At 58.1% G+C, this 13,799-nt stretch overlaps 1 protein-coding gene across 4 annotated transcripts in view; it reads right to left on the bottom strand.

The window, feature by feature from the left end:
• CCDC85C (coiled-coil domain containing 85C) overlaps positions 1-13,382 on the bottom strand; it is a 78,678-nt gene extending 65,296 nt beyond the window's left edge. For all 4 annotated transcript variants that reach the window (XM_049899561.1, XM_049899562.1, XM_049899563.1 and 1 more), the window contains exon 1: positions 12,587-13,382. In XM_049899561.1, the coding sequence (XP_049755518.1) occupies positions 12,587-13,358 (772 nt within the window). In that variant the 5' untranslated portion in view covers positions 13,359-13,382. The remainder of the gene's footprint in view (positions 1-12,586) is intronic.
• Positions 13,383-13,799: the final 417 nt, after the last annotated feature.

Here is a 13,799-nt window from a genome sequence, read left to right as displayed (position 1 = left end):
TCAGAGGACAAGGAGGTGGCAGCTGGGCACCAGCGGGCTGGGCTCTGCGTGGGAGGCCCCAGAGCTGCGTGGTCCTGGAGCCATGTGCCCCGCTGCTCACATGGCCTTGGTCTCTGCACATCTACAGGAGCCCACACCGCAGTTCAGGCCCTGGCACCTCCCATAGGTGGGCAAAAATGGTGCCCACACACAGGCCATCCACCCGAGATGAACTAAGGACCACTGGGGCTCTCACACACAACTGGGGGCCAAGGGCCACGGGCCACACATCCTGTTGACTGTCCCCCTCAAGGGCTGGCCTCTGCCTCAAAGTAGGGATGGAATTTGAGAAGGTGCAGAGAGAGTCAAGGGCGGCTGTGCGTCTCCAAGGCAAGCAAGTCCTGGGGCCAGACCTAAGGTCAAGGTGGGGACGTGGCCCAGGCCGGTGGGGAGGGGCGGGATCCCGGATGTCAGGTGGGGAAGCTTCCTTCCATGGACAGGTGGGAGTCACAGGGCCAATGATGAATGATCCAACAGAACCTTCCGCATCGATGGGAGAGTTTTTTATCCGCACTGTTCACAAGGTATGGAGCACCTGAGAGGTGGCCGGTGTGGTGACCGAGGAGCTGAAACTTCTCATGCGATTTAATTTCAAATGAATTAAATTTAAACAGGACAGCTCAGGGCTGGAGCCAGGGCACAGTGCAGCCAGGAGGGGGAGGGCACCAGTCAGAGGGAGAGCACAGGAGGCCAGAGGGCAGAGGCAGGGGCCCAAACCCAGCTAGGCTCAGCGTCAACAGGACGTCATGGTAGGAAGCTGCAAGCCAAGATCAGGAGCAAGCGGTCACAGAGAGGGACCTGGGGCTTGTCAGCACAGGGGTAATGTTTCTGGCCTCGGCAGGAGGTGGATAGAGAAGGAGCTGGAAGTTGCAGTCAGGGGGTAGGAGGTACCCAGAGTGGACATCAAATGCCATGGAGAAGTCAAGACAAGAAGAGGCCACTGGTCCAAGCCAGAGCCACCTTCCTCAGGGGCTGGGACAGCCCAGGCCAATGGGCACCGTGGGGAAGGTGGTGGACTCAGCCTGGAGTGTTCCTTGGAGAAGCTCGGTGGTGAAAGGAGGAACAGGATGTAGGGGGGACAACAGAAGAGAGGGATTTTGTTTTCTCTCTTTGGACTAGTAAAACCCCATTGCCGGTGAATCGATTCCTACTCATAGCGACCTTACGGGGCAGAGCAGAACTGCCCCATAGAGTCTCCAAGGAGTGGCTGGTGGATTAGCTCTTAACCGCTGCACCATCAGGGCTAGCAAACTTGAGACTATTTGCAGAGGAAGGAGCCAGGAGAGACGGAGGAGAACTAGAGAAAAGAGACGATGGTAGAGGGCGGCCCCAGGGGAGGGGCTGGAACAGAGGTGGGGGTCTGGCCAGGCCAGGCTGGGGGCCAGAAGGGCCAGCAGGGCAGAGGGAGGAGGAAGAACGAGAAACTCGTCTTTTCATTTCCTACCCCAGTACACGAGTGGTGTGTGCACATTCTGGAAAAAAATGAGAAACACAAAAAGACGAGAAGGGTAGGGAGGGGCGGCTCCCGTTGTGCCAGGGCTCCCCAGAGATGTCTGCCAGCCGGGCCTTGGAGGCTTCTGAGAGCCTTGGCCAGGCCAGTAAGGCCAGAACCCGCCACCAAGGGCTGCTCCCAGCATAGCTCATTAGGAAGAGGCGCCCGTGTGGCGCTCGGGGACAGGCAGGAGTCTGGGCCGCGCACAATGGGGTCTTGTGGCCAGGTGGGGAGCAGAGGCCATGGAGCTGCTGGCTCCCGGACAACAGCGCACCCCCTTCTTGCCTTACAGCCCAGAGCAGGCAGAAAGACAGCTTCGGGGAGACAAAGAGATGCTTCCCCTGACAGTATACCGTCTATTTTTGGAAGTGGGTCGGCTCTTCTCCGTGGCTGCCGCCTCAGTGCCACGGCCCTGCCTGCATCTGTCCCCTTGAATACACAGGTCCCCCCCAATCTGGGGCAGCCCAGCCCTTCACAGTAGGGGTAGTGGGGACAAGGGTCTCCTCCACGAGGTCCTGGCAGTCATTCACTCTCTGAGGGTGGGAAAGAGGTGGGGGGCAAGCTGGCTATGCCCCATGCAAAGGCACGGTGAGGACTTGAAGCCTGCTTTCCACACTTCCCAGCAGCCCTCGCCCTCCCCAGTGTCCCTGCTGCAAAGGTCAGCAAGAAGGCAGCACCACGGCCGTTTCTCCCTCACTGCTAATGTGAACTGACACCCAGCACCCCCCAGGCTCTGTGATGCCCAGTGGCTGGCAGTGGTCCCATCCGAAGCTGGCCTGTTGGCCCTCTTCTCCGTCGTGCTGACCTCAAGCGTGGCAGCCCCAGAGGGTCCGGAGGCTGCTCCCCTCCCCGGGACTCCTGTGGTGGCTCCCACTCCAGCTGTCCGGCAGGGCCCCAGGGAGCTTTCTCCACCATGAAGTCACCCAGGACCCAGGGAAGCATCTCTGGGGCAGGCGGTATTGGGGTTTCAAAGCTCCCAGGTGAATAGCAGATACACTGGCATGGTTAGGGACCACCGATAGCTGCAAATGTGGATTTTTAGTAATTACTACGGGGAATGAGGCAGTGTTGGTTCAGGGGTGGAATTCTCCCCTTCCATGCGCAAGACCCACCCCAGTTCAATTTCTGGCCAGTGCACCTCATATGCAGCTACCACCCATCTGTCCATGGAGGCTTGCGTGTTGCTATGACGCTGAACAGGTTTCAGTGGAGCTTCCAGACTAAGACAGACCAGGAAGAAAGGCCTGGAGATCTACTTCAGAAAATCAGCCAATGAAAACCCTGTGGATCGCAATGGTCTGATGCCCAACCAATCATGGGGATGGTGCGGGACCAGGCGACATTCCGATTCGCACAGGGTCACTCGGCAGCAGCTCACAACAATAACAGGGGGAAGCAGGGAGGGTGGCATGTCAAATCCCACCCTGTGGGGGAGAGGTGATTTTTCTGGAAGGAGCTGAGGCCACGTAGTGCCAAGTGTAGCAAATGAAAATGGAAAGGTGAGTGGTCAAAGTGGTTGGGTTTAAAAAAAACAAGAGGGGTAAGCGCCCTGTCCTCACCCCAACATTTACTGAGCACCTACTACATGCCAGGAAGACAGGGTCCTGCCCTCAAGAAAGTTATGAGCTGCAGAGAGACAGGACAGTGGACCAAAGGACCCCAGGTCAACCAGCAGCCTCATCCCCAGCAAACCCTACCCTGGGGAATTGAAGCCCATCATTCTCCTCTCCTCTGGTGCCAAGCCTGCTACCCTAACTAGTCCTTTAAGCAGAGACAATCAGATAGAGGTGGGAGGTGATTCCATCGGGGCTATAGACATGGCCAAGAGGAGAGAGGCTGGCCAGGGCAGGCGTCTCACCCCAGCCAGTGGACCACCTTCAAAGGGCCCTGTGGTCACAGGCAGCTGCCCACCCTGAGATGTTATCCATCCAAAGCTGAGGGTGAACCATCAGCCAAGAGACAAAACTGGGGCTGCTGGGGTATGTGTGAGGGAACCCCCCAGGAATACAGAAAACAGAGCCAGCCCACAGGACCAAAACCGTGACCGATGAAGGGCAGGATGGCAGAGAAGGAGGTCCTTTCATTGCTGCTCTGTCCATCACAGGGCCTTGAATCCAAAGGACAGAGAATGTAGAGCAGCCATTTTACAGATGGGAAAATGAGGGTCCAGAGAGGGAGGAACTTGCACCTGGTCACATCGAGACCGGGCTGAAGACAGGGTTCTGTGTGTGCTGTACAAACTGCCGAACAGCAATGGGTGGATACAACTGTGCCCCGAGGTGAGGGGATAGGTCAGCTGATGGGCCACTCCGAGACCCAGCAGGTGGCTCTTCCGTATAACTATCAAGTGGGGAGCAGGGAAAAGGGGGAGACAGACTACGTGAGGTTAGGTTTCCAAGTGGATCCCTAGCAGTAACTTTGGGTCCCCTTGGAAAACTCCATCAGAAAAGGCTGGAGTCCAACTTACCCACAGTCTTTGGGAAAGCCCAACCCAGGGGCTCAGGGGGGAGAAACAGGTACTAAGAACTGCCCTGTAGGGTTTCACAGACCCCAGCTGCCTGCCCAGCCTCACCCACGCTACAGCCCTCAGCGTCACCCAAATACCCTGGCTATGCAGGTAACTGCCAACTGCGGGCCTTTGACCCAGCTGTTGGTTCTGCCACATGGTGCTCTTCACTTGCTCTGCTCTGCTTTTCTTAACCCACCTTCAGGGCTCTTCCCAGCTCCCCGCCCCCTTGTCTGAGCTCCCAGCTCACCTGAAGAGGTTGAATCAACCAAGGCACTGCTGAGCACAAAAGAGGCGCTGTTAACAGCCATGCAGGGAGCAGGGTGACCCAGGCACATGCAGACAAGCCCAACAGACCAGGCCAAATCCTGGCCCCTACCTCATGTCCCTGTTCCCAGCCCTGCCCCCATCCCCATGTGACCTGCTCCTCTGCTGAGCCTGTTCTCAACCCAAATGGGGACCCCAGTCGTGCTAGGGAAGCTCTCAGTGCAGGCAGGCACATGCCGGGTTCCACCCAAAAAACAATCCTAGGACCTACCACCTGCACCAAGAGGACCAGGACCCCAGCCCCACACACTCACAGATGGACAGTGATGACAGGGGGCCATGTGGAGCGGGTCTCCTTCCTGTTTAGGCCTCCTCCCAGCCCCTCCAGGTCCAGGCAGGCAGGGACTCAGGGGGAGGGAAGCCCCACAGTACATGCAAACGTTGATCCTGAGACACCCCCAATTTAGGAATCGTTACAATGGGGAAGGGCAAAGCCCATCCTTGACGTGAGGAAGTGACTGGTGGAAGGCCTGGCTGCGGGAAGCAGGAGGGAGGAAGGAGACAGACCCTCACACACGTCTGGGGCTTCCCGCCTCCCCTTTCAAAAAACAAGCCCTCCGCTCCATCCTTATGCATCCTATACAGGGTAAGGAGCCCTGGTGGCGCAGTGGTTAAGACTACAGTGAGCTATGGATGCTAACCAAAAGGTCGGCAGTTCAAATCCACCAGCCGCTCCTTGGAAACCCTACAGGGCAGTTCTTTCAACAGCAATGAGTGGTTTTCTTACAGGGTAAACTAAGGATGTTCACAGGTGAATCCGTGAAACCCCTGATCTTTCTGCTCCCCAGAGAACTGGCAGTCCACAGCGATGTGTTCAAGTATGAGCATCTACTACCTTGCCACCCAGCTCCAGCTCTGCCCACCAACCCCACCCCTCCACCCCCAGTGGGCCTGCGGGAGTAGGGACAAGTGGCAGTGGCTGCTCGGGGTGCTTGTTTAAGGGAGGGGACCACTCCTGACCTTCTACAGCTACAGGAGCATCACGCCCCTTTAGCAGACGAGTGCTGTAAAGGGTTGAATTGTGTCCCCCAAAATATGTGTTGAAGTCCTAACCCCTGTACCTATAAATATGACCCTGCTGGGAAATACAGGTTTTCTTTTGTTAAGTTCATGAGGTCACACCAGAGTAGAAAACCAGTTGGCGTCAAGTTGACTTTGACTTCTGGATGACCCACAGCGTGTCAGAGTAGAACTACGCTTCATAGGTTTTCAAAGGCTGAGTTTTCAGAAGTAGATCACCAGGCTTTTCTTCCGAGGTGCCTGTGGGTAGACTCGAACTGCCACCTTTTCAGATAGCAGCCCAGCACATTAACTGTTTGCACCACCCCAAGTGGGTCCTGAGCCTAACCCTTCTGAGTAGGGTCTTATAAAGAGCAGAAAGGACACAGACGCACACAGGAAGACAGATGCCATCTGAGAACCTGTCTACAAGGATAGCCAGCAAACTCCAGAAACTAGGAGAGAGGTCCGCAAAAGGAACTGACCCAGTGGAGACCCTGACTTGGACTTTTAGCTTCCAGAACTGTGAGAAAATAAATCCCTGTTCTTTAAAGCCACCCACGTGGGGTATTTTTTGTTACACAAGCATGCTCCTCATCCCCAAGCAACTGGGGTCCCCTTGTCATCACACACCAGGGAGATGGAAATTACCTACATCTCAGCTCCGAAGTTGCCAGAGCTGTCCTGGCAGCGATCCCAGCCACCCCAGGCTGGCCATGCTGGTTGTACGTGTGGGCAGAGCAGCCGAGCCGATCCACACCCCCTGACTACTCTGCGAGTGGCCACAGAGTGAGGCCTGGGGACACAGATGGACAGAGGGCCTCAGCCACATGCAGCAGCCAACACCATCTCCCCAGAGGTACTGCCCCACCTGAGTCACCCCCCCCCATGGCTCAGGACTGTCTAACCCTAGAAGTCAAAGGTCCCAAGGAGGCAGGAAGGAGAAGGGCTTTCGAGCATACCTGCCAGGTCTGAGAACCCACAGAGAAGCGTCTCTCCTGTGGCCACCATCACTACTGCCCCAGGGCTCCATGCCTCCTCCCCCTTCCACCCCAGCTTGCACCATGCGCCAGGTAATGCTCTGAACCACCACCGCCCGACTCAGAACACAGACGTGGTAAACACTCAATAAACGTCCACTGACATCTCCTCAGAGCCCTGGTGGTGCAGTGGTTAAGTGCTCAGCTGCTAACCAAAAGGTCAGCAGTTCGAATCCACCAGCCAGCTGCTCCTTGGAAACTCTATGGGGCAGTTCTACTCTGTCCTATAGGGTTGCCATGAGTCGGAATCGACTCGACGGCAGCGGTTTTGGGTTAACATCTCCTTCCCACGTGAAGGGCAGATCACCTTTCCCAGCTGCCCCGCTAAGACCCAGCCCCTTTCAGGATCCACTGGCCTGACAATTCTCCAATTGCACAAAGACCCCCACAACTGTGCGGGGTCTCGCAAGCTCCAGACCCAGCTGATTCAGGGAGGGTCACCTGAATCAGACAGGTGCTTGCACACCTTCCCCAGCGGGGAGCTCCCCACCTCTGGGGGCATTTACACTTCACTGAGCCGTAGAGGGAAACCCTGATGGCAGAGTGGTCAAGTGCTATAGCTGCTAACCAAAGGGTCGGCAGTTCAAATCCACCAGGTGCTCCTTGGAAATTCTATGGGGCAGTTCAACTCTGTCCCATAGAGTCGTTATGAGTCAGAATCAACTTGATGGCAATGGGTTTGGTTTCTTTTTTTTTTTTTTTTTTGAGTCCTAGTGGTGCAGTGGTTAAGAGCTCAGCTGCTAATCAAAAAGTCAGCAGTTCGAATCCACCAGCCACTCCTCAGAAACCCTGTGGGGCAGTTCTACTCTGTCCTATAGGGTCAATATGAGTCAGAATTGACTCAACAGCAAGGGGGTTGGGTTTTGTTTTTTCTTTTTCTTGAGACTTGAATGTGGGGGCTACATGGGCACAGGCTGACAGCCCCCCCGAGCCCAGCCGTGGCTCCCAGGGCCCCCGGCTTGTTTTCTCCTGGCTCACCATTCTTGTTCTTTCTTTCAACCACTGTGGCCATGACAAGGTTTCCAGCCCCCGCACCTCCCAACAGCCTCCTCAGAACTGGCCCAGGCTGTGGCTCCATCTTCTTGGTCTTATTTCCCCATGCATCGTGAGAACACCTTGGTAGTCCTGGGCTTCCAATAGAGACCTGGGCTCCAGGCCCCACCTCCAGACCTTAGTCATGCTGGTTACCGCTGCCTGGAAGCCATCTGCCTTCCATTCAAGTAAACAAGGACCCGTTTACGGAGACCCAAATACGGCTCACAGCGTGTCAGGGTCTCCACCCCAAGAGAGGGTCTCACCATCACTGCAGGAAACAACTACAGAAGTCCAGTCACGGGGCGGGGGGGGGGTCACTGAAGCCATCCTTTACCTCGCAGCTCTAGGACAGGGGTATCATTATCCTCGTGGCACAGATGAGGAAACTGAGGCTCAGAGGTCCAGTAAGCTGCCAAGGTCAGATAGCAGGTGGTAAGGTCAAGATCCACCCTACCTTGCAGGCTATACTGTCCCTAAGCACACAGCGCTCAGGGCTCCAGTCAGGAACGGGCTAGTGGGTCTGGTAACAGCTCCCCTAACAATTCACACACACCATTGGTCATATACCATTACGGTCCTTCTTCCCTCAGCCCAAAGATTGGTAACATTTTCCCGCTGTGCAGATGAGAAAATGGAGGCATGAGGTTAAGAAGGTCTGAGGTCCCAGGCTGTCTGTGCTCTGTGAGGGCGAAGGAGCCAAGAGTTGTGGAAAACCCCGACAGACGGGAAACACTGATCATGAGCAATAGCGGATCTCTTCCTAATCACGCTGGACGCTACCAGACTGATTTGTGTCCTAGGAGCTCAGAGTCCAGACCTGGTGAGGGGTCTGTGGGGCCACCTAAGCGGGGAAAGCCAGCCTGGTACAAAGAAGTGAAGGATGAGGAGGAAGACAGGAAGGCAGCCCTCCAGTGGGTGACGGCATGTGCCACGCCTACACTCCCCATTTCACAGATCCCCTTGAGACGAGCTGCTTCTCACGAGACAGGAGGGCAGAACTGCCCTCAGGGTCAACTTCCTGAGAAGAGGTGCCACACCTTTGCCACACAGGTCCCCACCCCTGACACTCCCGCCCCCCACCCGCCCCATGTCATCCACACTTAACCATCTCCAAGGCCTGGCTGGTGCCGCCCCCTGCAACTAACCACCCCTGCAGGAGTCCTTCAGGGTCAGACAGAGCCTCTGTCCCCACCACAGGTGGCAGCAGGCACAGGGCAGTAGGCTCCAAACTCTGACACAGGAGCCCCAAGATAATCCCAGGACCCTGACTGGCCCCATGGAACTGGGAGCAAGTCACTACACCCCTCCAAGCCTCAGTTTCCCTGTCTACAATATGGTGGCGTGGAGGCCTCCCTCCTGGAGCTGTGTGGAAGCACGGAACCAAATGGGGTTGGAACAGGGAGGATCTTTGTGGTAAACCGTGGGCTGCTGGGTGTACTGTGTGGTAAGCTGTGGGGTGCTGGGCACACTCCTTGGTAAACCGTGGGCTGCTGGGCACATTGTGTGGTAAACTGTGGGGTGCTACACACACTCAGGCCCTGCCCTAGTTTACAGGCCCAGCACCCAATGCCGTTGATGGATCCCAACACGGTCAGGTTGGAGAGGGGGAAAGGCTTATCTAGCCCGCCCCATCCTTTTCACTGACCTTTACTCCCGCCTGGCTAGGTTTTGGAAAAGCGGCCCTATTAGCCTGTCCTGCCCAGCGTGCTGAGTGAGGGCCAGACATAAAAGGCCTATTCAGGGCTGGCACTCTGTCTTTTTTAAAAGGGCCCAGACCACTCCTGCTCCAGCCTCCCTTTTAAACCAACAAAAACACAAGCAGGAGGATAAACCTGTCTAGATTTGAGAAGCTCAAAATTTTAATTCAAACTTCTAAAAGTAAATAGGGCCCATTCCTAGGATTGCTGGAGGTCCAGTTTCTCTAGTTTAGCTAAAGGGAGTGGGCCATAGGGTGGGGGGTGGGGGGACAGAGAGTGTGGGGAGAGGGAGGTAATACTGGGGGAGAGGCTAGGTGGCAGGTGGTATTGAGAGGAGAAACACCTGCAAATTATTTTGCTTGAAAATTTTATGAGTTGAAGAGTGAAAATCTGACTTTCTGGTGCCTGGGGCTCTGGGGCCTCAATGGGCCACATGTGACTAAAGCCAGGAGGTTCCCCCCCCCACACACACACACCTCTGCTGCCAGCCAAGCAGACCCCTGTCACTTGCATATGCATGCACAGGCCCCACCAGGCCTGCCCGGAACACTGAGGGGCCACTGCCCAGCACAGCCATCTTCCATCGGGTGTCACGCTTCTCCCCAGGGAGAGCCACAGGCTGCCCCTCTGCCCAGCTCCACAATAGGTGCAGCCAGGCGCTTGGCTGTGAACATCCAGGTGAGCTGTCTCTTAGGCAGCAAGCAGAGTTTTGAAAAGAAATCGAAGTTTGTCGGGCAAGCCCCCAGGGGTCACCAGAAGCCTGGGAGAAAGAGTCACGAACCAGATTCTAACATCTCTGAGACCTACTGTGTGTGGTCCTGTGCACGTGGCTTCGTGGGGATGAAGGTAGCACCTGGGACTTCACCGCACTTTACAGAAGAGGCACAGAGAGGGGCTCGGCGAGGTTACGTAACTTGCCCTTGATAAGTGGGGCAGCCGAGATTCAAACCCAAGCCCGTCGACCCTTCTGGGTAATGGGGTTATCAAACCATCCACTCCCTGGTTCACAGATAAGGAAATGACACTTGCCAGGATCAGAGAACGAGGGCAAACCTGGGTCAGGACCCAGGAAGAGGGAGTCATCAGCGTCTGCTCATTAATAGTTACAACAAAAATGACAACAAGTCACAGATGCCAGCCAGCACGTGGCCTGAGCAGTAAGATGACAGCAGTGGTGACCTCGCCCAGGACAGACACTTCCTATCCTAAGCTGTCTTCCTGGGCAACTCTCTGAACCGCTCTGAGCCTCCACTTGCTTGCCTGTAAAATGGGGATAACATTGCTTCCAGGGGTTCTGTGAGGATGAACTGAGACCAAGTCCGCAGCACAAGTCCAGTGCCTAACTCCACTTTTGCCACCACCCTGAGGCTCCCTGTCTCTTCTTATGTCAAGACGGGTCTCACACAGCCCCCAACTACGGGTCCCAGGGCAGAAAAGCCCAGATTCTAAAAGGAGGGCCTTTACTTGTTCCCGGCCATCCTGTTCACTGGTTGGGAAGACATCTCAAGGCCACACATGACTTTGACAGACAAAACTAAACAAGAGCAGTCCTGCCAGTAACTGAACATTGTGATAATAACGCTAGATTTTCATTTCATCACCCAACAAAGCTTTGTTGCCACAAAATCTGTGGTAGTCCAGCTCTGAGTATCCCTGGGACTTAGGGGTGTATGAATTCCACGGGAAACCGTATACCTCAACTCCCCACCCACCCACCAGTGGGATGAAAAACCCCAGCTCCCGCCCAGCCCTCTGTTCATACATTCATTACTCACTGCTGCAACAGAAACACTGAGCCAGACACTCGTCCGCGTCTCCTTGTCCAAACACTGACAGCACCGGTCCTGCAAATACACTACGACACCCAAGCACTTCCGCCCCCTGCAGAGAGTCACCCTGGCCAAGTGTCAGCGCTGACGCAGCTCAAAACCAGAAACATAGCATTCCATTTCCCAGCCATAGGACTGTAGCAATCCCCTCTTTCAAACTGCACTTGGAGAAACTGAGGCCCAGAAAATTGAGCCCCCCAAGACCCCAGGAAGATGAGACCAGAGAGGCTGGGGCTGCGACTCCTCACTAAACAGCAGGGCGCATTCCCCAACAAATGAAACCATCCAACTTTGAGCAACTCCCACTGGCCTTAAGGAGCCTGGTGGGGAGCACTGAGGGTACAGAGTTACAAAGAGAAACCAGAGTTGTAAATCAGTAACAGAATATCCTTCCAAACCCAGTCCTGCCCTCAACTCACAGGCCCAGGATAGTAAATAAAGGAAAAACTATGCTGCATCCTACCCACCCCCATGGGCACAGCTCCCACCAACACTTGGCCACCAAACCAAAGAGAAAGCATCCCTCTTCCACCCAGGATGCCACTTCAGGGAAGAGCAGTCATGCAAGGCCTAGATACATTTTTTTCCCAACTAGGAACGCCCTGAAAGAAAACCAGAAAAGGCTGTTTAATCTCCACCTTCAGGCACATAGTTTAGGCAGCAGTGAGGACCACCACCAGAACTGGAAGCCAAGCCACCAAAAATGTGGAAGAACAGGGAGGGCCCCTCACACACACACCGGCAGGAGGGGTGCCAGGCAGCAGGGAGGGCCCCTCACGCACGCACTAGCAGGAGGGGTGCCAGGCAGCAGCCGGCGGGCAGGCGGAGAAGCTGCAGGACAGCCACTGCCCAGCCCGGGGAAGAAGGTGCAGGCTGCTCGGATCCAGATCCAGGCTTGGGGCACCCTCTGCACTGGGCACCTGTGTGCGCACACAGGTGTGGAGGACAGTAGCTGAGCCTTCCTGAGGCCAAAGGTCCTCCAGCCCACACCCTGGCCACAGATGGCCATGGCACTTCCTGAACGGTGCTCAACAGTTTACAAACTCCACCCTAAGCCCTGGGATCACCATCTCCACTGTACAGATAAAGAAACTGAGGCACTAGGAGGGAAAAAGGGGACATGTGAGTCTTAGAGCCTCCATTCAGGAACATCCTGAACCTGGGAAGTGCAGGGCTTGCAGTGAACCAGGAGGAGAGTCCTGGATCCTCCAGTCCGGCTACCTCCAAGCCTTAGAACTTCCCAGTGGCGGCAGGGATCCCGAGGAAGACCCGCGGAGAAGAGGCGCCCCCGCCCATCCCGCAGTGCCCGACGCTAACCAACTGCCAACTCCGCAGGACCCGAACTTTGCTGGGGTCTAGTGGGTCCCGACTGCGGGTTCTGAGCTGCGTGGATGGACACTCCCTTTCACTTGACCCGGTCACCACCCACCACCCAGAGCCTCCCTGCGGGTGGGGGCGGATCCCACCTGCCCGGGTCCTATGCCAGCTGAGGAGAGGTCCGAGGCTACCTCCTCTCACCGCCCAGACCTGGAGTGACGGTTGCCCCTCGGCATGGGCGCGGCGACTGGAGGCCCCAGCCCCAGCCCGGGGGGACCCGCGTGGCCCTGCCCCGCTGTCCTTACCGTGCAGACCGTTGGGGATGCTGCGGTGGTGCAGCGGCGCGGACAGGTCGTCCAGGGACCTGCGCGTGGCTCCCGCCTGGCCGTCGGGGGCCTTGTGTGGCCCCGGAGGCAGCAGCGGCGGCGGCGCGTGGTGGTGGTGGTCTGGGCTGCCGCCGCTGCCGGCGCTCGATGTGCTGCTGCCGTCGCCCACGTCGCGGGCCCCCGCGCCCGCAGTGCCGCCGGCGAGCGGCCCGCTCAGACTGGCCTGGCTGTCGATAGAGCTGCGGGAGCCCGCGCCGCCGCCGCCAGCGCCGGCCGCCAGAGCCGCGCGCTCCTCGTCCACCAGCAGCAGCAGCTCCTTGAGCTCCAGGTTCTCGCGCAGCAGGGCCTCCTGGCGCGCCTCGAGCTCGCGCAGCTTCTGCTGCGAGCGGGCCACCTCGTGCCACACGGCGCCGGCCGCGTGGCGCCCGAAGCGCTGCCACTCGCGCGCCAGCTTGCGCCCCTTCTGCCGGTCGTCGTCGAGGAAGCAGCAGAGCTCGCGCAGCTCCTGGTTGTCGTCCTGCAGCCGCTGGTTCACGTCCTTGAGGCCGCGGATCTCCAGCAGGTGTTGCTGCAGCCGCCGGTTCACGTCGCGCATCAGGCCGCCGTGCTCCAGCATGAGGCCCACCTTCTCGCCCTCGGCGCGCCGCAGCCGCCGCGCCAGCTCCTCCTTGCTCCAGCGCAGCAGCTCCTCGTCCGGCACCTGGCTCAGCTCCTCGGCCGCCGTCGCCGCCGCCGCCGGGGGCTTGGCCATGGCGGGGCCGTCACCGCGGCATCGTCCGCCCGCGGCCGCCGGCCTCGCCGGGCGCCGCTCCCCGCGCCGAAGCTGCGCTGGGCCCGGTCGCGCGGGCCGGGGGCGGGCGGGGGTCGTGTGAGGCCCGCCCTGCGCCGCCTTGCGCCCTCACGCAGCGCCGCCCGGGCCGCTGGAGCCCGCGCGCCGGGGCTTCCGAGAGCGTGGTGGCTGAGCGTCCGCTGCCGAGCCGGGCACCCTCCCGATCGAGCGAAGCAGCCGAGGCCCGCCCCCGGCCCAGCTCCCGGAGCCCGAGCGCCCCGCCCACTCCGGGCGGGGAGGGGCGGGGCGCCCAACCGGCCCCGCCTCCAGGGAAGCCAGGGGCGGGCCGAGAGTCGGCCCCCACCGTCCCCCCGCGCAGTGCGCCCGCCCGGCCGGCGCCCGGCCAGAGGCGCGTTCGCGCCC

This window comes from Elephas maximus, chromosome 10 (genome assembly GCF_024166365.1).
Source record: "Elephas maximus indicus isolate mEleMax1 chromosome 10, mEleMax1 primary haplotype, whole genome shotgun sequence".
Lineage (NCBI taxonomy): Eukaryota > Metazoa > Chordata > Mammalia > Proboscidea > Elephantidae > Elephas > Elephas maximus.
Note: the sequence above shows the minus strand (reverse complement) of the source record. Positions and strands in the feature narration are given on the sequence as shown.